This window comes from Solea senegalensis, linkage group LG2 (assembly GCF_019176455.1).
Source record: "Solea senegalensis isolate Sse05_10M linkage group LG2, IFAPA_SoseM_1, whole genome shotgun sequence".
In the NCBI taxonomy this organism is placed as follows: domain Eukaryota; kingdom Metazoa; phylum Chordata; class Actinopteri; order Pleuronectiformes; family Soleidae; genus Solea; species Solea senegalensis.
Genome location: NC_058022.1, coordinates 35,687,557 through 35,714,011, shown reverse-complemented (window position 1 = coordinate 35,714,011; position 26,455 = coordinate 35,687,557). Strand labels below are relative to the sequence as shown.

At 42.9% G+C, this 26,455-nt stretch overlaps 1 protein-coding gene across 5 annotated transcripts in view; it reads left to right on the top strand.

Annotated features, from left to right (window-relative positions):
* agap1 (ArfGAP with GTPase domain, ankyrin repeat and PH domain 1) overlaps positions 1 to 26,455 on the top strand; it is a 99,435-nt gene that overhangs the window by 66,050 nt on the left and 6,930 nt on the right. For 4 of the 5 annotated variants that reach the window (XM_044012374.1, XM_044012366.1, XM_044012338.1 and 1 more), the window contains 5 exons: positions 1,156 to 1,320; positions 2,885 to 3,046; positions 11,029 to 11,183; positions 12,651 to 12,741; positions 12,907 to 13,129. In XM_044012374.1, the coding sequence (XP_043868309.1) occupies positions 1,156 to 1,320; positions 2,885 to 3,046; positions 11,029 to 11,183; positions 12,651 to 12,741; positions 12,907 to 13,129 (796 nt within the window). The remainder of the gene's footprint in view (positions 1 to 1,155; positions 1,321 to 2,884; positions 3,047 to 11,028; positions 11,184 to 12,650; positions 12,742 to 12,906; positions 13,130 to 26,455) is intronic. The other variant, XM_044012347.1, reaches the window with a different exon arrangement.

Below are 26,455 nucleotides of genomic sequence, written 5' to 3'. Positions count from 1 at the left end.
CATTAACTTGGAATGGAAATAATAAAACATTTTGCAGCTGTAGTTTAAAGACGCAGCTGTATTATTATAATAATAATAATAATCAAAGTATGTATTATTGATGTAAATAATCAGTGATGTTCTGTCTTAATTAAAACATTGTCTCTCTTTACTGTGTCTCTAATGTTGGACATGTTTCAAACACTGGAAGATAAAACACACACAAGACATTTCCTCTGTTCACCTGAAGACACGTCGTGAAACACACACACACACACACACAGAGGAGGCCGAGCTAATAGCATGAATATTCAGTGAACCGTACTCCATGTACTAATTATTGTCATGAATATTAATGTAATCAGAGTCGTGGCTCCACTCAGCCAGCTCCGACAAATGAGCTGTAATGAGAGAATGAGGGTGAGAGGGTGAGGAGGAGGGTGAGGGTGAGGAGGAGGAGGGTGAGGGTGAGGATGATTCACCCTGCTGTTGGAGTGTGCAGCTTTGATTTAAGCAGCCAGTGAGAGGCTGCCCTTTGTGAGACACTCGTCTCACTGTTTCATCACCTGGTGGAAAAACTGTATGTCTGTTTTCATGTCTTCATCATTTAATTAAAGTTTCTCCTTATCAGTTCACCTGCTGATTATTTTCTTTGTTTGGTTCATAAGTCTGCGACGTCTTAAGAACATGTTCATGTCTTTATCTCACCGTTAGACAGACTTTTCCAACAGGAAACTGAAGTTTGTAAACCACTCACTCTCCCACACCAAAGTCCATCGAGAAAACCAGTGATTTTAGCTCGCGGGGACACAGGAGCTGCTGGTCTACTGCTGCCTCGTGTGGTCACTTTGTGTCACTGAAGTGAATCTGAATGAGGGATTTTAAACACAGAATTTTACAAAATAACACATCTGAATTTACTGATAGAGGCATCAGTGGATCAACAACTCCTCTGTGCTGTGATGTTAAAATCACTACTTTTCTTTGGGCTTTGGTGTGGGAGAGTGAGTGGTTTACGAAGCGACACAAACTTTTACTTTCCAGTCCATCTAATTGCAAATTAAAGACTATATATACTTAAGCTGAAGTGAATAAAATCTACTTCAGCTTAAGTATATGGCTGACTTCTACTGTTAATCTAACACTGACATGTTTTATGTTGACTTCCTGTCTCAGGCACGGTGACCAGCAGCTCCTCGGTGTCTCAGATGGCGAGCGGCGTCAGCCTGGTTTCCTTCAACAGCCGCGGCATGGAGGGCATGCACCAGCGCTCGTACTCCGTGTCCAGCGCCGACCAGTGGGCCGAGGCCACCGTCATTGCCAACTCGGGAGTCAGCACAGGTGAGACAGACGCACCGCAGGACGAGAGCCCCAGCACGGAGCTCCGCGGCAGAGCCTATGTCATTTGAACACACTGAGACTGACAGCTGTCGTCGTGTGTGTGTTGCCGTGACGATGAGGTTGACTGACGGCTGTTTTCTCAGTGTTGTAGCCTCCAGTCTGACTCGTGTAACGTTTAAATGTGTGAGAAGCTTTCACACACACATCAGTGCTTAGACAGTCGTTTAATCTCAGTTCATTTGACGGTTTTTCACACACTCTGATTATATACAAAGTCAATACAAAGACATCTGAACATTGCAGAATTCACATCGTTGAGTTCAGGTGACGTTACACACGTGAGTAATGTAAGTTACACATAAGTAATGATTACACCATTTTACAAGTGCATTCAGGCAGCTTTTACACAACTTGAAAAATGGTTTGCCGTTTGTCGTGATACAGAGAGACGAGAAAAAGCAGCTGTCTAAGGATTTTATTTTGCCATTTTTTCATGTCGCAAAATTGTTTCTGTTACATTTCGTGACTTTGCTATGTTTCACACCTTTGCTGCATTTCGTGACTGTGCTACTTTTGTTACTCTGCTACGTTTCGCGACTCTGCTACATTTACTCTGCTACTTTTCTGCTACGACTCTGCTACTTTTGCGACTCTACGACTCTGCTACATTTCGCGACTCTGCTACTTTTTCTCGACTCTGCTACGTTTCGCGACTCTGCTACATTTCGATGCACTGCTGCCTTTGATGAGACTTGAGTGTTTGGTGACATGTTGTCTCTGGCCTGTTGAGGGCGCACAAGCAGAACAAGTAGAGGGAAGTGTGAAGAGGAGGAAGACGATCAAGTCTGGAGTCTGTAGGTGGAGGTGGTGATGGGTGGAGGGAGGTAGGATGGGCGGGCGACAGCGCTGACATGGATGGAGCGCGGCGTGCAGATGGGACGGCCGTTAATCCACGGCGGTTAATTGCGCGCTCGGGGATGGCATCTTGTCAGCAGAGATAAGTTGTCACATTTTCCACTTGAGCTGAGACTAAACGATTGTAAAATAAGTTATGGCCGTCCTTGGGGCTGTCTGCCGTTTGGGAACCCGGCCGCTGCTGCCGCCGCTGCTGCTGCTACTGCTGCAGCCAAACACCGCCTGCCTCTCTGTGTGTGTGTGTGTGTGTGTGTGTGTGTGTGTGTGCGTGCGCACACACACACGAGTTTCCATCTGCACACACACACACTCATGTCAGTGTCAACGCAGCGCTCTGATATTGATGGAAGCTGAATGTTATTTTATTCTGCCGCTAGTCTCAGCTGTCAGCGGCCGCCATGACTAGTGGAGGGAAGAGAGAGAGAGAGAGGGCACTCCCTCTTTTTGAAGCCTCACTCGCCCCCAGCTCCAGCCCCGCCCCCTCCTCCTTTGTACCTCCATGTAGACCTGAACACACAACTCCTTAATCCTGATTTCTAACCAGATTATAAGCCGTTATAATTGTCTGAGGTGGTTTTCTTATAAACAAACAAACCTTTATTGACACATGTAATGACTGACAAGTCGGTGTCTATGTTTGACTCGTCAGACACAGGACTGGGAGAGTCGGTCTGCTCCAGTCCCAGCATCTCCAGCACCACCAGCCCCAAGATGGAGCCTCCGCCTTCACCGCACGCCAACCGCAAGAAGCACCGGCGGAAGAAGAGCACCAGCAACTTCAAAGCTGACGGCCTCTCTGGTACTGCGGAAGGTAACATCATCTCCCCACCCCTCACCTCACACTTTCCCCGCCCAGGTCCCCACCACTTAGCACCTAACTCCTCCCCCCTGAAACAACACCTCACACTTTAAAATCTTTAAAACATTTCCACATATAATTAAAATATTCACATTTTTAATCTTCTCACACGCTAACGAACCGGGGTTGGGAAAGGAAGTCATGTGATCATTTGAGTCTCCTGACCTCCGCTGTGAGGAACGGATCTCACCATCTTTTCATTCTGTCGACCCTTCATCTCTTCATCGTGTTGACTTCTCGTCTTCCTCTCTGTCTGTGTTTGTTCTAGATAGATCAGTCATGTGACATCATTTTCGAAGTTCAGAAACCGGGTTTTCTTTGTGTCACAGATTTGATCTGACCTCACATTTACTGCCACATACAGGCCTGGCATATGTACTGCAGTGTTTAGAGTTGTTTTGGGATGTTTCGTGTAGATGAAGACAAAACCTTGCCTTGTTTACAGAAAAGCTTTTAAAAAAAACAGCAAAGAAAATGCTTGTTTGTATTCCATTTCATTCACACACACACTCGCACACACACACACACTGGCTCACACACACACACACGCTCCCATGGTTGATGGTGGAACAGATGTGGCGGCAGCAGCAGATGTGTAATGGCCGTCTCTCCATCATGGAGGCATCAAACAGCTGAGTGGAGAAGTGGTTGTCTGAGTGACGGATGGACTTTCATCGCGCTCGTTCCTTCCACTTTCTCTCCTTATCTTTGTTTATCTTTCTCTCCTTTTTTTCCTTTTTCTGCACCTCCCTCCATTTTCTTTTTTCCCTCTCTTCACATCGCTTTTTTCCTCTTCCTCTTCTGTCCTCCTCCTTTCCTCTGTTGATTTTTACTTTTGTCTTGTTTTTTTTATTTCAGACGCTCCCTGTGAGCGCCACACGTTGTCAGACGCTCCCTGACTCCGTCAGTCTCCCTCCATTACTCAGCCAGAGAGGCTTAAGTGAAATATTATAAATAATCCAGCCTATTGAAATCTTTTATCAGCTGTGTCACTTTCATTATTCAATAAGCGATTAGTAACAGTCTTCCCAATTTAGCCATTAAGCACCGAGCGTGCTCCGCCGGCCGCCACCGCCTCGCCACCGCCTTGCCACCGCCTCACCGCCGCAGCCTGTCACGCCGGGCGAGCGGGTGAAGTATCTTCATGTCACATTGAAGCCAGGTTTAATTCATGAGGGGGAAACGCCCTCTGTGGACGAGCTCCCCCAGGTCGACCACACTCACACACACACACCTACCTCAGTCTGCTGCTCTTTAAGATGGTGGACGTGTTTATTTTTTGAATTCTTCGTCCTCTCATCTGTAAATTTGCATCATTACAAATGTTACAGTGTTTTGCCACAAACATTCATTGCTAACAATAAAATCTGAAGAGCAGCTTCTACACTTTCACACTCTCTGAAGAATCTCTGTAGTTCTGAGCGGGTCTGACAGCAGCTAAGTTAAGGCTACATCCACACTTTCCAAGTTTTCATTTAAAAACACCTTCCGTCCACACTGTCCTGCTGTCTTCAGGCCCTGAAAACTGAGAGGTTTAGAAACTCTGCTGTCTGCCTTTGAGTTTCAAAACTCCAGGGCTGAATTTTAAGTCTGAACATGCACAAATATAGATTTTTGAAAACTATGGGGGCTGCAGTTTAGTCTGGATTGGTAAAAATTGAGAAGTTTGAAAACTATGAGGCTGCATTTTAGTCTGGACAGACAGAAACTCCGAAGATTGAAAACTGAGGCTGCAGTTTAGTCTGGGCAGGCAGAAACTCTGAAGTTTGAAAACTGAGGCTGCAGTTTAGTCTGGACAGACAGAAACTGTGGAGATTGAAAACTGAGGCTGCAGTTTAGTCTGGACAGGCAGAAACTTGAGAAGCTTGAAGATTCTGCTTTGTGAGTTTGTTACAGAATTCCAGAATGTTTAGTTTTAGTCTGGTCAGCCAGAAACAGTTGACTCACATTTTCTTCCTGATTGGTTCTTATCAGTAGCAACATAACTGTCACATGACATACATTTTCATGTGAGTTAGTGTGGACGCAGCAGATTAGTGTAACCCTGTAGCAAACTCAACTCAACTCAACTCAACTTTATTTATAAAGCGCTTTAAGCAGCCGTAGCTGAGACAAAGTGCTGTACATGAAAAGAAATAAAACAAAAAGTAAAGTAATAAAAATACTAAAACAATAAAAACAATCAAACAACAAGAATGTTAAAACAATAAAAAACAATAAAACAATAAAGATATTAGAGAAATAAAAACAATAAAACACTAAAAACAAGAGTTTGCAAAGTCAAATTCAGAGCTGGAACACTCGTCTGCACACAGGTGGATTTTATTTGAACACAACGTTCACACACACACACACACACACACCTGTTTACTGGTTGAGGAATCAAAGCTTGTGTTTTGGAATGTGTGTGTCTGTGTGTCCTCTGCACCTGCGACGCCTCTGACTCGTTTCATTGTAAACCTGAAATCCCGCAGAGTCCAGGTTAATCAGGCAGATGGCTCCACCCACTTCCATAGGTTTGTCTGAGTGAGTGGGGTAAGACAGGTAGCTCCGCCCACCCCTGCCACAGGTCTGTTAGTGTGTGTGGGGTCAGACAGGTGGGACACAAAGACGACTCTGTCAATCAGAGTCCAGGTGGTCCTGGAGACCGGGACGGGAGACTTCAGGTCACAATTTCATCTGTTCTTTTATGTTCTGTCACAAAACAAAGCAAATATTTAAAAAAACAACCTTTATTAATAAAAACACTTATAGAATAATGAAAAGTCATTACTCACTACACAAACACTACATTACCCATAATCCTCAGCTGCTGATGCTACAGGACACAGAGGAGTAATTTAAACTCTGATTGGATGTTTGTTGAATTGAACTGTGATTTTATACATTTAGACTTAGATTTATAACTCAGTTTTCCTGTCACATGACTTCAGTCATTCTGTGTCCTTGTCTTCCTCATGCCCCGCCCTCACCTCACGTCCCTGTGACGACTGGTGAAGTATCGCAGGTGTTTCTGCATGAAATCAGATTAAATCTCACATACTTGTTTAATAAAAATACACACACACACACACACACAGACGTCAGTATTTCTCTTTTCAGCGAGACTTCAGAACAATCGGCTGCGATATTTTCCAGGTTATTAATGTTGTAAAAGGCTGCGAATAATATGAGGAGTAATGACCTGTGTCGCAAAGCAATACTGTGTGCGGTGACATTTAAGGCTTTTAATTTGTGTTTCCTGAGGCCTCCTTTAGTCTGCCTCACACTCCCCTCTCATTGGTCCTACACCGTCCTGCCTGTCCCACACACACACACACACACTGAGTCAGGATGATAGGATTGTATGCACGCCCCCCTCCGTGTGTGTGCGTGTGCGTCTTGTAAATGCTGTATATTTGGTTTGTTCTGTTTCTGCTGTTAAAGGTTGCCGGTGTCAGAGTTCACAAATTGCCTCGCTGCCGCCTCTATCTGTGTGAATGTCGCTCACTGTAGCCGAGAGCGCTGCCAGTAATTACCAATACAACGCCACTCACTTTCCGTCTGGTGTGTGAGTGTGTGTGTGGCACACACGTGGAGCTGCTCAGGTTCAGGCAGCAGCAAATCACCGTCAGAGCTGCTCAAAATTAGCTTTGATTCTTTATTTATTAAACATTTTCACTTCATAAGAATCAGAGTTAAGACACTTTATTTTTCTTTATGAAGCAAATAAAGTTTTATTTTCTTATAAACAAATTCAAAAATCTCAGTTTTTACCATTCAAACACAAACCTCAGTTTCTGCCTGTCTAGACTAAAATGCAGCCTCGCAGTTTTCAAAGGTCTTATTTTCTGCCTGTCCAGACTAAAATGCAGCCTCATAGTTTTCAAAAGTATCAGTTTTACCAGTCTAGACTAAAATGCAGCCTCATAGTTTCCAAACGTCTTAGTTTCTGCCTGTCTAGACTAAAATGCAGCCTCACAGTTTTCAAAGGTCTTAGTTTCTGCCTGTCCAGACTAAAATACAGCCTCTTAGTTTTCAAAGCGTTTCTGCCTGTCTAGACTAAAATGCAGCCTCTTAGTTTTCAAAGATCTTATTTTCTGCCTGTCCAGACTAAAATGCAGCCTCATAGTTTTCAAAGGTCTTATTTTCTGCCTGTCCAGACTAAAATGCAGCCTCATAGTTTCCAAAGCGTCTTAGTTTCTGCCTGTCTAGACTAAAATGCAGCCTCACAGTTTTCAAAGGTCTTAGTTTCTGCCTGTCCAGACTAAAATACAGCCTCTTAGTTTTCAAACGTCTTAGTTTCTGCCTGTCTAGACTAAAATGCAGCCTCACAGTTTTCAAAGGTCTTAGTTTTTGCCTGTCTAGACTAAAATGCAGCCTCATAGTTTTCAAAGGTCTTATTTTCTGCCTGTCCAGACTAAAATACGGCCTCATAGTTTTAAAATGTCTTAGTTTCTGCTTGTCCAGACTAAAATGCAGCCTTGTAGTTTTCAAAAATCTCAAATTCTGCTTGTTCTCATGTTTGTGACTGTAGCACAGGCTCAGGTGGGAGATTGTGGGTAAAACATGGCAGTGGGCGTGGCTCAGCATAATGCCCCCATCATTTTATTCATTAGCCGTCGCTGTGCGCTGGGTCAGCATGTAGCATTAAAATCCAGAAGCAGCGTTTAATTTACACCAGAGAGAGAGGGAGACAGGGAGAGAGAGAGAGAGGGGCTGTGTCTTTCTGGATTGTTGGTTTCCATAATTGTCGAGCAGCCAAACACCCCTCCCCCCCGAAAACAGAGAATCATGGGAATTTAATTATGATGGGATTCTTGCTGGTTGACCCTGCAGGGCTCAGCTCCAGCTCGATGGGTGGGTCGATGTTAGGAACGGAGACGCTCCCTGCCGCAGACCCAGGAGGCTGCTGGGAAATTATCATTCACTTTGTTCACGACGTACAGTTTGTCCTTCATTAATGGCTGTCAATGTAACAATGTTTCAGACGACACAAACAAAAACAACGGGCAGCAGCTTCAGTCGTTCTTTTAGAAGTCATGGTGAAAGAGAAAAGACTGCACTTTTCAATATTTCTATATTAGGTTCTGTAATCAGATTCTGATACAGAACCTCATTTTATCATAGTTCAAATGTGCAGTGCAGATTATTTTGACAAGAAAGTGAAGTTTGTAAGGCACTCACTCTCCCGCACCAAACAAACTTCAGTTTCCTGTTGGAAAAGTCTGTCTAGCATGTTCTTAAGATTAACGCTCATTAGGGTTTCATCACATGTCCATGGTGGAAGTTTATCATTTTTGCTGCCCTATCAAAATAAGAGCCTCGTGTAACCTTGAACCATTAACTAGTCCTTGTAAACAGTAATTTTAATTAACGTGAACTCATCAGACTCGGCTCATCAGCAGCCTGCAGCTGCAAAGAGATGAAAATGATCCACCGTTCTCTTCACGAAAGGAAACTTTGGCTGAGGTGTTTTCAATCTCTTTATCCAGAGAGTGGAGGTTTTTCTCAGCAGCTCCCACGGCCTCGGGCTCTTTTTCCACCCTCACCTTCTCTTCTCTCCTCTCCTCTCTCCTCTCTTCTCGTCTCCTCTCTCCTCTCCTCGGACAAGGCCATTGATTATCCAGATTCCAGCCAGAGGGGGAACTTCAGCTCCGCTGCTCTGAGACGCTCCCAATTAGCCAAATGACTGGAGCTGAGGAAGCGTAAATGTTCGTTCCCTCGCGGGTCGACCGTGACCGCTCTCCGACTGATTAAACCTCTCATCTTTTTCACTGATTCACTCACAGCACACGTCATGAAACCTCTGCTCCCAGAAACAAAGTCTTCTCTCTCTGTTTTACGTCCACACGTTGTCTTTGACTGAAGTATCTGTAGAGTCGTGTTACACTTTTAGAAGTTTCCTTCATAATAAAGGCCCTTTTTTTTGAGACACATAACCTCTGTTGTCGAGGGTCAACTGAGCAGAAACGGAGGAATCCGGGGAATTATCAGCGGTGCTTTGATGGAGTGATCGTGTCGGCGCCCCCTGGCCTGTCTTCTACCTCCTCACTGAGGTTAATTGTAAACACAAGCCGCCTGTTGTCTGATCTGCTGCTGATGAGACGATGCCCCCACTTCACCTCCAGCTTCACTTCCTCTCTGTGGTTGCAAACGGTTTCCAAATGTTGTGAGCGAACACGTGTGAACGTCCAGCAGCGAGAACCACCTCTAAACATCAACAGAGCTGTTACCATCAGTACGTCAAAAAACAACATTAGATGACCCTAAAATCATCGTTATCGTTAGAATTTTATCATTACTGATACTTAATGATATTTCTTTAAGCTAATATGTAGCTAACAGTAGCTACATATTTTCTAAAAATAGCTACACATTAAAAAAAAGAGCTACATTAACTACTGCTTATTTAAACGTAACAAGAATTAGCCTCTTCAAAGTGATGCTAACAATGGCAAGTTGTCTGAGGAGGCTAACACTTGATATGTTTACATTTGCAGGAGTTAATAGTAGTTAAGTTTAAAAGGGCAGCTACTGTTCGCATCGCTTTGAAGAATCTAACACTCCTGATGTTTAAATGTACAGGAGTAAACACTAACAAGTTGCTATTGTTACCATCACTTTGAAGAAGGTAACGCTCCTTATGTACAAACATGTAGCTACTGTTACTACTGTGGGGAGGCTAACACTTGATATGTACGGGCAATCGCTACATAAGCAGTGTTGGCGTCTTCAGAGTGATGTTAACGGTGGCTACACGTTACATTATAATCAGTGTCAGCTTCTGCTAGCTTCACATTTAACCATTACAAGTGTTAGCTCCAGTTGATGACGCAACAGATCTGTTAGCAACAGTGAAAATGTTAGCTCTGCTAAAACAAAGGAACACGCTGCTCTGTGTCACGTTTATGAACCATTTTTGTCAGTGTTTTGTGTTGTTGCTAGTGTTAGCGCGTTAAATGTTGTGCTTCAGAGTAAACAGAAATGCAGTGTCATCATCTGGGAAGTGGAAAATGCTAGCAAACTTAAAATCAACTTAGATATTGGTGCTTGGTTGGTTCTGACCTATCAGGTTCTCGGATGTCCATCTGCTGTCTTGACATTTTATCGTCAAGTGTGTAAAAAGTGTGGACACACAGGTGTGTGTGTCTTCCACAGTCTTACACAAACACACATGCTCATGCAGTGCAGGAATAATTGACTCCTGATTGGCGCATTAACTACAGAGGGGGTTGTGGGTAATCGATCCCCCTCCAGCACGACTGATTGTAATCACTGACCTCTCCAGCAGAGGAGAGGGAGCGGTGGATCAGTGGGCCCTCGGGCCGGGGGGGTCGGACGGACACGGGGCCCCATAATTAAGGTAGCATCCTGGCTTCAGGGGGCGGGGTCACACAGGTCAGCAGTGGTTGGTTGAGGAGAACAGGTGTTGTTCAGTCAGAGTGTGTAATTGAGTGAAGAGTCAGCACACATGGACCGAGCTGCCGGTGTAATTACCAGTAATGACCAGGTCGTCGAGACACTTTGTAACTGGGAAAACAAAGTTTTAAATGTCACTTTAAACAAACTTAAAGCTTGATTTTTGACCATTCGTTTTCTTCATAGCTCCTCCTCACTGTGGGCGGAGTCATCATAGCAACGGCTGTATGAAACTGTCGTGACGTGGGTTTTCTATGCGACACAAACACACAAACTAGTGACTTGTAAAGCAGTTGTTTTGGGGGAAACTGAATCATTAGAATCAGTGGATTAAAAAGATTGTTCAGTACTTCCGCCACTGAACTGAAATACCACTTAACGTGGTCGTGATCGGGCTCAAGATCCCAGCTTTCAGCAGTCACTAAATACACCAGACTCCTCTGTTGTGTTGTGTAATGTTGGAGATTAACGTGAACTTGTGTTTTCTAACAAAGTTTCCTCTTTCCTGATTGAATCTCTGCTTCTTCCTCCAGAACAAGAGGAGAACTTTGAGTTCATCATCGTGTCGCTGACGGGGCAGACGTGGCATTTCGAGGCGACTTCGTACGAGGAGCGAGACTCGTGGGTTCAGGTGATCGAGAGTCAGATCCTGGCGAGTCTGCAGTCGTGTGAGAGCAGCAAGAACAAGGTGAACATTTGACATTCTTTACAAAAATAAAAAAAAACTGACAATTCAGAATATTTGACACATTCAGAATGTTTCCAGTTAAGAAAAAAATTTTTTTTTTTGTAAATTTAGAAAAACATTTTTGTAAATTTCCAAAATAATTTGAAATTCTCAAAGAATTTTGCAAATTCAGAAAATGTGTTTACACACTTACACGCATACAGAAAGACATTTTGCATAATCAGAAAGATGTTTGCTAATTTTGAAAAATATTTTACAAATTTGTAAAAAAGATCATTTGCTCATTTGCTGCTACTTCAGGTAAAACATGTACACTTCAGGTAAAAATATGGCAAATTCAGGTTAAAAAAATATGCTACTTCAGGTAAAATTTGACACTTCAGGTAAACATTTTGCTACTTCAGGTAAAAATGTTGCTACTTTAAGTAAATTTTATAGAAATTTCAAAAGCTATTTGACACATTTCGAGAGATCAAGATCAACGTCTCAGATTAACGTCCACTTTCTTCTTCTGGAGCTTTTAACCACATGTCATGGTCTTCATCATCATCATCATCATCTTTTCTCTTGTTTATTAGCAAATATGTTTATTTGAAATAATATTTCTCTCATTATTGATCGTTTTAAGGGTCAAACATTTACGTACATGTGCTCTGTCAAATATGACTGAACGGAAAAATGCACACAATCACAGAAAATGATGGTGAATAAAAACAGGACACACACACACACACACACACTCTCTCTCTCTCTGATAATTACAAAAATAGCAATTACTGTTGGTGACTTTCAGCCTCAGTGTTGCCATTTTCCTGCTGCACATGAAGCAGTCGCTGAGCGAGGCTCAGTGTCGAGGACGTCGTGTTTACGCCTCAGGCTCTCCACGCTTTTATTACACACACACACAACTAAAACACAGGCCACCCCTCCCTCCCTCCCTCCTTCCTCCTCCTCTATCTCCCTCCATCATTCCATTTGTTTGCTGTTTTTCTTTCATTCTTTCATTCATGTGTGTGTGTGTGTGTGTTCACATCTGCTCAGTGTCTGCATCCACCTGTGGCACAAGAGTGAGTGAGTGTGTGTGTGTGTGTGTGTGTGTGTGTGTGTGTGTGTGTGTGTGTGTGTGTGTGTGTGTGTGTGTGTGTGTGTGTGTGTGTGTGTGTGTGTGTGTGTGTGTGTGTGTGTGTGTGTGTGTGTGTGTGTGTGTGTGTGTGTGTGTGTGTGTGTTCATGCTTAACACGAACAAAACTATTCAACAAACTCAAAGCAAATCAGACATTTTAACCTCTTTCAACCAAAGATCAATAAAATCATTTTATTATAGTTTTTATCCAGGAAGATGATTTTTAACATTTTTATCCAAAGAAAATCCATTTAATTATCAGTTTGAGTTGTTTGCGTTAAATTTAAGGCAAACACAGGTGTTCAGGTGTGTGTTAGTGTCTGATTTTGTGTGTTTCCTCTCAGTCTCGCCTCACCAGTCAGACGGAGGCGATGGCGCTGCAGTCCATCAGAGGAATCCGAGGAAACGGACACTGTGCCGACTGTGAAGCTCAGAGTGAGTAGATGTTTCACTTGTTTAAACAATAAAAAACATGAATCAGTGAAATAGTGTCATAACTGGCCAATAGATGATATAATGTCAATCATCCTTGAAAAACCTGACAGTGAGAGTGTTGTGAAGCAGCGCAGGATGAAATGTGCGTGTTCTGTCTCGGTGCAGACCCGGACTGGGCCAGTCTGAACCTGGGCGCCCTCATCTGCATCGAGTGCTCGGGCATCCACAGGAACCTGGGCACACATCTGTCCAGGGTCCGCTCTCTGGACCTGGACGAGTGGCCGCTGGAGCTCATCAAGGTCATGTCGGCCATCGGCAACGAGCTCGCCAACAGCGTGTGGGAGGCCAACGCTCAGGGACGCCTCAAACCCGGGCCAGACGCCAGCAGGTAGGAGTGTGTTACTGCACCTCGTCTGTCACCGACAACTAGTCGCTTTTGATGTGTCTCGCTCATTTACGTAGGGTGCAAATCGCCATGGTTACGGTCGACTTTTTTGTTCTTCTTGGTTCTTCTTCAAGTTTGGGGAAATTCGGTGGAAGTCAATTTTGCCTCTGTTTTCAACTTAGGGGGCGCTATAGAGCACTTGAGCAAAGTATTTACCGATGTCAACATTTTGATGTTTGGTAAACATTTATGAGCCATAACTAACGTTTATTTTCCCGAACAGTTCCTCTTAGTACTTGTTTTCAAAATAAAAGCACTAACCAGCGTGTGTGTGGGTGCAGTGCTGCCAGCTGCAGACAGGGGGCAGTGTGTCAGTGTTGGAGACACAGCAGGGTTCATACTGTGCGTCGTTTGACGACAGAGAGAAACAAATGGATGAACTTCAGTGTGATGTCGTTGTTGATCGACGACGCGCGCGCGTGCGTGTGTGTGTGTGTGTAATTATCGGCCGCTCAGCTCGGGGAAGCAGCAGCCATCATAACAAATTAGAGCTGACTGCCATCCGCATAAAGATCGACTTCCCCGTCCTCCCCCCCTGCACTCACCCTCCCCCCCCCACACTCATTAGTCAACAGAAGCACCTTATAATTACTCCCCACACACACACACAGCAGTGACAGAGAAAGTATCACAACTTTGACTGAAGTAACAACACACTGTCGTAAAAATATACATGAAATATGTGTTTTTTTTAAAAATACATCCTTTGGAGTGATTTTTCAAAATAAAATAGCTGCTTTTAAGTGAAAATACAAGTTTATGAAATGATGATGTTGCCGTCAACAAGGAACTCGATGTTTAGATGTGAAAAACAGTAAAAACAACACATTTGAAGGATTAAAAAGACGAAAGTCACTAAATCCAAACCAGTAGCTAATAAATAATACAAAATGTTTGCTTTAACATGTATTCAAGACAAAAAAATAAGCCTTTATGGGTCAGGTTGTATCTCCTTATATTTCTATTAAAAATATGATTCAGTGACTCAAACGACTGAAACACAAGCCGACTGTCAAGAAAATATACATTAAATATGTGTTTCTCTTAAATATCAGCCCTTGGGAATTCATTTTCAAAATAAAAGTTTGCTAAAATACCGTTTTCTGCAAACACAACACTATTAATGTTAATTTGCTAGTTAAAGTAAAAAACAGTTAAAGCGAAACGTGAAGAATTAAAAAAATCACAAAATCACTGAATCCAAATTAAAAGTAAATAATCATAATAATTTAAACACTAACAGAATAGTTGCTTTCACGTGTATTCAAGGTAAAATATGATATTAATTTAGATTTGTTGTCTTTGAAAACTGACGTTATATTTCCGTTTTTTAACAGAAGTTGAATCTTTTATGTTTCCACACTGTTAAATTCATGTGTCAGCTTGAATTTTAATCTCTACATTTTTCTATAATCTCCCTCTGAAGTAAAAAAAATATGACGCAGTGACTCAAACGACTGAAACACAAGTTTGAAATTCTTTTTATTTATTTCCTTTTTTTTTTGACTAAACTCTTCAAATGGTTACATATTTATCACATTTCCCACCTGCTCTGCTCTGCTTCTGTCATAAACACAGAGAAATGTCGTCAGGAAGTGGAAACATTTTCATCAAACTGCAGCTGAATAAAGAACACGTTGTACCTTGAACGCACCTCACCTTTTCATCACACACACACACACACACACACAGAGAGAGTATCGACGTGCCATTAGGCGTCGTCCGTCAGCGCTAATGCTTTTATTGTTGCTCATGTTGGTATTTATTTATGAACGTGAAGCCTGTTTCCCCCTGAGGAGATTAGAGAAGGAGGTCAATATTATCTCAATTAACCCGCGACGCTCCACTGCTCCTCCGTCTCTCCTCCATCTCTCTCTCCCTCCGTGCTGTCGATAGCATTTATCAGTCCATTCCTTAAGTAGCTCGCCGTTTGTACTTTCCCCTCCATAAATCCCTCCTTTCTCTCTCTCTTTCTCCTCCATCATCCCACTCTCTCTCTCTCTTACGACTGTCCAGCTGTAGACGTTTATTATTATTATTTTATATTTTTTATTTCTATGTTTGCATGCAGTGTCTGCTGCTGCTGCTTCTTCTTCTTCCTCCTCCTCTTGCGTCCGCGTCTGTCGATACTTTAATCCGCCGTCAATATTCCCGCTGATTAACGGCGCCGCGGTCAAACATTGATTCACCATCACAAAGTAAAGTTTCACCAGTTTGGCTGACGTTCACGTACTTCATTAATAACACACTCGTTTACACCCGATTTATTCATTCACCACACAGAAATATAAAAAATACTCACCCCATGTGATGTGTTTAACATTAAATATTTCAACTTTATGTCTCGTCTCTATTGGAAACAAGTAAAGGTTTGTGGTAAACATGTTAAAAAAGCAAAAATACAAAAATAAACAAAAACAGACTCCAAACATGGTATGTACTGGATTTAAAATACACTACAGCGAGCATTACATTGAATGTTTGTGTTTGAAATGTTAAATATTTCAACTTTATATCTCATCTCTATTGGAAACAAGGAGAGTTGTGTTAAAATAGTGTGTAAACGTGTTAGATATTCACAGAAAAATACACGTAGTTGATGTAAACGTGTCTTAAATTAAAAGGAGAATACAGTTTTTTAAGCATTTTCAGTCAATTTTCAAAACGAATTAAATAAACACTCAATGTAATGTTTTAAATTCATGAATATCATGTTTCTTGTCTATTTTTTGCATTTTAAACATAAAATATTTAACCTTTATGTCGTTGGCGACACATTATCTCTATTGAATCAATTTCAAAACAAGTACACATTTGTGTCACGTGTTCATATTTGTCATAACAGCATGTAAACATGTCAGAAATACACGTTTTGTTTTATTTTCAGTCAATTTCAGGCAAAAATGAAATAAACGCTTTAATGTTGGTGTTTAATGTTCATATTAAATTCACAAATATGGCGTTTATTGTCTGTTTTTTGCATCTAAACGTTAAATATTTCACCGTGACGTCTCTGGAGACACGTTTTAAAAAATACAGTTAGTATCATGTGTTTATATTTAACATCATTCATATTCTTTCATAGTAAAAGCAGATTTCTGATAGTGAACGCCTGCCGTGAACCATATTCTTGACGGAGACAAGTTAGAAATGTCGTGTAATTGTTTAAAAAAAGCATGTTTTTCCTTTTAATTCCCGGCGATGGAGCGTGTCCGTCCTTCATCAGAACCACATCTGTCGCCACTCGCGTGCCGGGCTGGATGACAGCTTTATGGAGCGTCAGTGTCGCTCTATGGGATGAAATGTAGACGCCGTGTCACTGAGGTTACAGTCACTCAGCGACCGCCGCGACAACAAGCGTCAGGATTACACACGTGTTACATACGTTTAAAAACACAAATAACTTCCTCATGAGTGAGTGTTTAGTCTGAAATACCTGTCTGCCGACACAGCATGGCATCATGGGACTTGTAGTTCATGTCTGTGTTAGTATTTCTCACTTGAACCTTGATTAAAATATACATTTCTACGACTCATTTTAATAATTGTATCTTAATTTATGAAAACGTAAAGTTAAATACATATAAAAAAAATGAACAAAAACAAATAAATAATTAATTATTAATTTGAATATTAATTTTTATCAGGAAGATTACAGATTATACCGATACATGTTATAATTTTGAAATTCCTTAAATTTCTTTGTCAATTTGTGATAAAAAATTAAGAAAATATATATACATATAATAAGATAAAATACTGTGTAGATGTAAAGTAAATCTTTAAAGTACAGGTTTTTAATCATAGATAATTTTAGTTTTTAAAGTTATTGACATACATGTATATATATATGTGTATATATGTATATATATGTATATATATGTATATATAATGGTTTTATCTGCATAAACAGTGACCCAAAATATTTTATTATTGATTTATGTAGATACTCACTAAATAGAAGAGGACCCGGAATTGATCCTTGCGGACCGCCAACACTAAGAGATAACGTTACTTCATATAAACTTAGTCAGCAATAAAAAAGGAAAATGTTTCCTGATGACATTTTTGTACAGAACGAGATATAAATATTTAATATAAAATGTTGAAGCTGAATCTTTACCGCGCTCGATTATTCACACGTTGTGTATTAAATCAGAAGAATTCTGTAAACTTGTGTCGTTATTTACCCCCCGACAAGCTACAGCGAGATCTTTATTTATTATTACATATTTTAAAGTCGCGAGTGAAGAGGGAAGAGAAGAAGAAGAAGAATGTGCGGAGGTGAACGTTTGAGAAAAGGCTGATGGAGGCTTTGTCCAGGCTGCAGGAGAGAAGAGATGGAAGAGAGAGAGAAAGACAGAGAGGAGGAGGAAGGGGGGTGATGGATGAAAAAATGCCCTCCCCTCGTGGTCTCTCAAGTGAGTAATAGAGGCCGAAATTTCATTTTGCAAGTGGCTGATTTAATGATCCAAAGGGTAATTAATGGCCTGATTATCTTAATGTTAAATATGGCCAGCAGCAATTACGCTGACCTCCTGTCTGTCAAGGTCTGGCCCCCCACTCTGCCTCCAATTAGGTCCTGTTTGGGGGGGAGAGAGCGAGAGGGTGGGAGAAAAGATAAAGGTATGGAGGAAGAGGAAGAAGTGTAGTGGAAAATGTTGGAGTGAACGTCGGCGTTAAACACCTCCATTTCCCCCCTCCTCTGTCAAGATGCCAGTCTGACCAGAGGGAGGAATTATGTTGAGAGAGATCGCACCCTCGCCTCCGCGGCAACGCCCCCGTCCAATGAGATATGTGACAGCGCCGAGCCCCGCCGTCTCCAACTGTTGTCACCGTCTCTTTATCTTCCTCTTTTCCCCCTGGTTTTAATCCCTCGTTCATCCTCGTGGTCGTACGTCTGCCCACAGCGACGTTCGCTCCAGGTCTCATTAGCATCAGTGAGGGAGGGTGAGGAGGGGGAGGTGGGTGGGGGTGAGTGTGACTGTCGCCGCTAATCGTTTTAGGGCTGGAGCTCATCACTGCCAACACAAAGTCGTGCCACGCCCATTCACCGCCACAATGCGTCACGATGAAGTGAGAGACTTGTTGACGTGTGGACGGGGGTCTGAGCTGCGGTAATTCGTCAGTTCATGCAACTTTAAATTTATCGTCCACAAGGTGGTGGCGGCGGCGGCAGCAGCAACTTTTCTCATTGAGCCGGGATTTTAAAAACCTTGGTGCGTTTCCACCGAAATTACCCTTCAAAAAAACCCTGAACATTCACCAGAAGAAGTACCAGAGACTTTTCAGATGACCAGGATCTGTAGAGGGGGCGGGGCTGTGTGCTGAAGAGCTCTAAATGGTGGAACACATTACGAAGAAAGAAGAACTTATTCATTGTGCTTAAAAATATGGAGCAAAGGGAAAGGACAAGTGGACGGACGACGAGGTTCAGGCTTGTGACATTTTCCTGGAACTTTGAGGTGCGGTGGAAAAGCACAGATTACCGGGAATTATTTTCCCAAGGTAAATAAGTTCCTGGTAATAAAATGCTCATTGAAAAGGGGCTAATCTCGTTTACAGTGATGAAATTCACCAGGGTCATTGAATGCATTTTGTAGCTGTTCATCACAAGGGTGACTTGGTGTTTGTTCAGACAATCATTCCAGTATCCAACGACCATTTTAGCTGAAAATGCAGATTCCCGTTGGTGACGGTGTTTCTGCACCACAGGAATCCTGTTACAAGCGTCTTCTTTCTGCAACAAAGCCACAAAAAGACTCTTGTCGTCCTCTAAACGTTCCCATTAACCTCCGGGTGCCTGCGGTCAGCCGTCATCACCTCGGCTGGCACAGTCGGCCACCGCCGCGCCCCGGCTGATGCCGACCGCTAAAGGGGCTGCTAAGTTTGGGCGCGCTGCCCGTCGCGGAGCGGCCACAGGGCCTCGCTGCTCCACCAGCGCTGCTCCACTCATCGCTTTAATTATGTGTCGAGTGGAGCATCAACACCAGCACCCAAGGCCTGAGCTCAGTGCTGACGCTGCCTTTGACAGTGCTGATAATCCCACCTCCTGGCCACCGCACTGTTGGCGGCCATGTTCCTCCCTCACCCGCCCACTCCTGCCATCGCCTGACTGACCTTTGGTGGTTTGTCGCAGCGGGTTTGTGTGTGAAGATAAGAATCAAGAAACTGTACTTTGAGTCTATAGTGTCTGACTCCTCTAATATCCTCGAGAAAGTCACAAAAATACAGTATGTCACAGCATTTTTACACTAGTATTAACATATCAGGCCTTAAATCACTGTAAAAAAGTGATACTTTAGCTGTTTTTGAAAGGTTGTTGTGGTTGCTCACTCTCCCACACCAAACTCCATAGAGAAAATCAGTGATTTTACATCACAGCACACAGGAGTTGTTTGAAATCCTTCGTTCAGATTAACCTCAGTGACACAAAGTGACCACACGAGGCAGCAGGAGACCAGCAGCTCCTGTGTCCTGTGAGCTTAAATCAGTGATTTTCTCTATGGGGTTTGGTGTGGGAGAGTGAGTGGTTTAAAAAACTTCAGTTTCCTGTTGGAAACATTTGTCTAACAGTGAGATAAAGACATTTGCGACAAATAGCGACCTCAGATCTGAGCAGCAATGACGTTGTGTTCAGTTTGCCCTCATGAACACAAGGGGGAGATAGAGGCGTGAAGGTGCAGCACGCCGTAATTAGACAGCAGAAAAACGAGCAGACAGGAGGGCGGCTAAAGGATGAACACGCAGGGCTACGTCTCACCGCCACCACACACTTAACAGTGGGCCCCACATGACGAATGCACGGCCAGTAATAATTCAGCAGCAGGTCTGTCGGCGCTGCGAGTCAGGAGAGAGCGACCAATCAGGCGCTTTTATGGGAACAGATTAGTCTTGTTCCCCCTAAGAAAAGGCCAGCGCTAACAGATTTAAAATTAGACCAGGGGCTTTTAATCTGGGCCGGGGTGCAGGTGCAGCGAGTGCCCCAACACGACAGCCGGATTGGACTCATGGGACCAGATGGGGCGAGCGGGGAGAAAGGAGGGCGGGCAGGAGGCCCACATCACAAGATAATTGCCCCCCAGGGTCAGAAGCAGTGGTGGTGGGGGGGACGGGGGCAGTCCTGCCTTGTACCCCATAAAACCTGATATCATTCACACACACACACACACACACACACACACACACACACACGTGCCTCCTCACTCTGTGATGGAAACACAGATTGGACTGGTGTGATTTCAGATGGACACATGTCACATCAGAGGAGGACACGCTAATATCAGACACTGAAACACTCTGTGATGTCATCAGTCTGTGTCTGTTTAAATGTTCAAATGTCTCACTGAGATGTTTCACGTCTTTATCTCACTTTTCTAACAGGAAACAGAAGTTTTTTAAAACCGCTCACTCTCCCACACCAAACCCCATAGAGAAAATCTGTTTTTTTAACATCACAGCACACTGCTGCCTCCATCACTAAGTTCTAATGTCTTATTTTGTCATTTGGCATTTAAAGTCCTTCATTTGGATTAACTTCAGTGACACAAAGTGACCACACGAGGCAGCAGTAGACCAGCAGCTCCTGTGTTCCCGCAAGCTAAAATCACTGGTTTTCTCTATGAGGTTTTGTTGTGGGCGAGTGAGTGGTTTACAAACCTTTTAAAATTAAACGTTTCTTCTGGACCTTTAGTCCTCATGGAGACTAAAGTTTGATTCTAATGTGGCAGAAGTGTGGCTCTGGTTCTAGTTCGAGTTTAAGATTTGAGTTGTGGTTTGGTTTAAGTTCACAGCTGAAGCTTTGGTTTGTCTATGTTGTGTCCTTCCAAGTATAGCTTTACAAACTGTGTGTGTGTGTGTGTGTTGATGCAGATTTTTAATACCTCTGAAGGTTTTAAAGGGTTCACGCATCATCTGTTCAAGAGGCAACATCATCAAAATCAAGTTCATACAGTATGAAAGTGTAATTATCCTCTCAGGCACGTGCACATCCACACATCAGTGACGGTCGGGTTGCATTGTTTCAGAGAAGACGGCTCAGAGAATGTTCTTTAACTTTAACAAGATTATTTTGTATGACAAAATTCCCACGAGATCACAATACAGCTAACTGTGTGTGTGTGTGTGTGTGTGTGTGTGTGTGTGTGTGTGTGTTTCATCTTTGACGGTTAACTAGCTGATCCCGCCTGCCATCATCTCCCCACCATTATCTGCAGCCCCCGCTGACATGAGCCGGCCCCCACGGGCTGCATTTTAAACACACACACACACACACACACACACACAGATGTGGAGGAGGAGGGGGCGGAGCTCCTGACAGACAGGGCCAGTGCAAACGTTGAGAAATAATTGGCCCTACATTCTAATTCATCTGTAAAGGGACTTCTTGATTAAATTAGTCCTAATGGACATTATTTTGTACATGACTGACTCGCCGCTAACTCGCCGCCGACTGCTCGTAACCGCCGCCCCCGACTCCGCCTAACAAGCCGTCCAATTTACTATTGACATTAAACCGGACGACGCGGGCCAATCACAGATCCATTCATCGTGTGCCGCGGCGCCGGCGTTATGCTAATGCGAGCTAAAAGCACAAACTAAATGCACATTCTTTATGCCTGAGTCATCGCATTAACCTCCTTATTTTAATAATGAACAAATAAATAACGCTCCCTACAAGCCTGACTACGCCCGTCCGCTGCTGCTCGCCGGCTCCTGGAGCAGAAATGAATCTGCACGTCGTGGGTATGACCCCCCACTCCTCACCCTCCTCACCCTCCTCACCCTTTGGCTAATTGACTCAGTAGGACAATTGTTCACATAATGAAGAAAATAAAAGAAGGGGGTTGAAAACGTGGAGTTGTCGTCGTGTTTGTGGGTAATGTGTTTGGATTGAATGGGTTCATGCGAGCGGCTGGTTAATATTATAAACCTACACGTGCCGTATTTAAAGATTTCAAATGACCTGGAGTGAAAACTGTTGTGTTTCTTAATGATTTTAAAGCCGCGGTAACAAACGAGGACGATTCAGTGTGCGCGAGAAACGAGTTTCGAGGCTTAAACGTGATGGTTCGTGTGTTCTTAACTGATACTGATGCAGAAAAACTCTGCAAACATAAGTCTACAATATCTCAAAAATAAGATCATGTCTTTATCTCACTGTTAGACGGACTTTTCCCACAGGAAACTGAAGTCTGTAAACCGCTCACTCTCCCACACCAAAACCCATAAAGAAAATCAGTGATTTTAGCATCACACCACACAGGAGTTGTTGATCCACTGTTGCCTTCATCGCTAAGTTCAAATGTCTTATTTTGTCACTTCAGGGTTTGAAATCCTTTGTTCACCTCAGTGACACAAAGTGACCACACGAGGCAGCAGAGGACCAGCAGCTCCTGTGTCCCTGCGAGCTAAAATCACTGATTTTCTCTATGGACTTTGGTGTGGGAGAGTGAGATGTTTACAAACTTCAGTTTCCTGTTGGAAAAGTCTGACTGACCGTGGAGTCTTTTGTTAAGAGGCCAAAACCCGGGTTCCATCAGTAGGGGGCGCTCACTGCTCATTCAGCTTATGCCTTTTTTAAAGTCGTTCTGCAGCTTGGTTTTAATTTCACTCTTTGCTCTGATCATGACGATGTCATGTGATGTCACTTCTCTCAGTTAATTATGAGTTAATCTGACTGTGACCTCAGATGTGGACGGTAATGATGCTCTAAAAGGTTTTAGATTAGTGAACATGTCGTCCCTCCTTCACCTCTCCTCCTCCCTCTTAAGCTCCTCCACCTTTTCTCTCACTCTTCCTCCTCATTTTCATCTTCTTTTTAAAAAAAAAATCTCCATTATATTTAACCCTTCCATCTCCATGAGTCAAATCTCATCATTTGAATCAGACTCTTCCTCACCCAGACCTTCCTCGCCTGTAATTATCTGTGCCCATCCAAGGGCAGCTAACGACCTAGCGCAGAGAGCTAATTGATTTCAGCCTCTTCTTTCTTTTTTTTTTTCTTTCCTTTTGTCTCAGCGACTCTAACTTGAAAAACCCGACCTGCAGGATTTTCTGCGTGCATATTAAAACAGAAATTCTCGGCCTCACCTTTTGCGGGTAACGCGGCCGGCGTTTTGACGTCGGCGGTGATTCATCACAAGCTCATCAGGCAGTTAGCTGATGCTCTTATCCACGCTCTATCTATCTATTAATCTATTAATTAGAAGGCTAATTAGGCCAGAAGAGAAGCCAGTGACACAGTGTCACTCTTAACCCTGTTTCCTACTGCTCATTACCCCTCACACACACACACACACACACACACACACACACACACTCTCCTGCAGACTGTAATTAATGACTGGCTTTAACATCAGGGTGTTAGCTCATACATCTCAGCTCCAGGCCTTTTCTTTTTTCCTCTTTAGTCTGAATTCAACGATTTTTACAGTGATAATTTAACTATTAACTATTTTGATCATCGATTACTCAGTTTGAGTGTTGTTATTATTCTTAAAACAAGTTTCTGTGATTTTTCAGCTTCTTGAATGTGGATATATTCTGCTTTCTTTGCTCCACATAACAAAGAAATCATTCAAACTCAATCATTCTGTGTGGACAAAAAATGAGACATTTGAGGACATTTATGGACTTTGTAAACATTTTCTCTGACTCTATCCAGGTTTGGGAAACAAACATACAATATACACAATATAAAAATAAGAATCAAACATACAGAGGAAGAACAAAACCAGTTCTCTTAAAACGGCTGTAATTTTCACATTTAACCACAACACATGGCAGAAAAACTGAATTTAACCACAAAACAAAAAAAGTTACGTTTGTTCACGTCATTATCTCACTGTTAGACAGACTTTTCCAACAGGAAACTGACGTTTGTAAACCACTCACTCTCCCACACCAAAGCCCATAGAGAAAATCTGTGATTTTACCATCACAGCACACAGGAGCTGTTGATCCACTGCTGCCTCCATCACTAAGTTCAAATGTGTCATCATGTTATTTCGGCATTTAAAATCCTTTGTTCAGATTGACCTCAGTGACACAAAGTGACCACACGAGGCAGCAGTAGACCAGCAGCCCCTGTGTCCCCTTTGTTTGTTTTGGAGTTTGGTGTGGGAGAGTGAGTGGTTTACAAACTTCAATTTCCAAGTGAATTACATGTTCAAGCTTTAAATGGCTCTGCAGATTATTCCATGAACAGTTATAAAACATGTCTTCCAGTGGAAATCCCCATGTTTCAGTGTTCCCATTCCAGGGCTTTTATTGTGAAATATGCAGGATATACAAACAAAAGGAGGAGAGGAGGAGAAGAAGAAGTAGTGTGACATCATTTAATGTCAGTTCTCTTCTTCCCTGTTAAAGACTGAAAATGATCGTCGTGTCCTCAGGTCGTGTTTTGAGCTAATTATGATAATTAGCCTGCTCTGTGTGTGTGTGTGTGTGTGTGTATCGGCTTTCAGCTCTGCTCTGTGATCGCGGACAGATGACACACACACACACACACACAGAGTAAACAGAGGGGGAGCAGCTGACGTCCAGTCGAGGTCAGTCACACGGTTCAGACAAACAAACGGACAGGAAACTGAGTGTGTACGTAAACACGAACAGACAAAGCAGCCGCTCAGGAGGAACGTCTCCACACACACACACACACACACAATGAGTCCAAACAACAGACAGGAAATGGCAGAATCACCACGGGCCCAGTGTGGGTCCCTGAGTGACCCCCAGACTAAATCACATTACGCCCCTACGTTTCCAACGGCGACGCCAAAAACCAGCAGCTGATGAAGCTGTCAATCATTACGTCCACTCCCCTCCTCTCCCGATGCGTTTAAAGCCGCGCTCGTATATGACACGTGTAACTGTACTTCACATCTGTGTCCGTCATAATAATAGGTTTGAGGGATTGAAATATCGATTTAGTTTCGTTTTGGATGTGTATTTAATGTGAATTTAAAAAGAATAACAAATAGAGTGTAAACTGATTATTAAATAAAACCACAATAATGTATAAGTAAAATAAAAGTCAGAGTTTGAGATGGTCGTCATGTGTGAAAGTCAACTGTAGAAACAATAGAGACAGAATGCCTTGTTTCTGATTTGGACAAACAGTAGAATCAGTTTCTGAAATAGCAATAGAAACGGAAAGGATTCATTTTAGAAGACACAGTAGAATCAATTTTAGAAAAAGGTTACTTTTAGGAGAATCAGTAGAAATACAAGAATCAATTTCAGGAGAGTCAGTAGAAATAGTAGAGTTTATTTTAATAGAATCATTTGACACTGAATCCAAACAACAGTGTCAGTAGATCCAGTAGAATCATATTTAGTAGAATCAACAGAGACAGAACGGATAATAAGTGGAAACAATAGAAGCAGAATCACTTTGTTTCCTCCTGTTGTTGTAATTTTTCTCTTTTAATTTAACAGACACATTAAAACCCCTCCGGCTCCTGTGTGTGTGTGTGTGTGTGTGTGTCTGGTTCATGTTTAATTATCTACCCAGCATGCCTCAGTGCCGGAGCACAGCGCTTTGTCTAATGGGATGTGAAAAGACACACAAATATGAGTGTGTGTGCATTCAGTGGACACATGTTAACACATACTGCCACACACACACACACACATTTATATACACAGACACACACAGTGTCGTTAATTAGTGCAATTAGCCTCTCCAGTGTCCAGAGCTGTGTTATCAGGACTCGTTAGCTCATGATGACAGAGAGTCACTGTTTACTGCGACACACACACGTCTGACTTAAAGCTGCAGTACGTAACTTTTGTTGATGTTATTTTTGTTCTCCGTGAACAGTAACACTGTAACCTGTGTGTTTGCTGCGTTCCTTCGTCTAAAGACAGACCTGACGGACTGAGGGAGCACTTGTGGGTATACACCAGCAGAGCGTGGGCGGGTGGAGACACCAAGTATTTGTCCCATCCCGTGGACGTTTCTTTGTGTTGCACTTTTCTTGTTTGTCTCCATGTGAAACAAATCACTTCCTGTGTGCAGCGCGGTAATGTCACCATGCGACATGAGACCTGAGAAACAGAGAGAGAGAGAGTCGTGTGCCGCTGATATACTTAATCAACACTGTGTGAACTCACGGGACGCTGGTTTTTATTTGTTTTTGTATACGTTTATGAGTTACATACTACAGCTTTAACTGCAAATGAAAAACAGCAGGACCTTAGCAACTGCCGTGTCGGGGGAAGGCATGCGTTTCCTGGGTCCAGTGGCCTCACACTTCCTCTGCT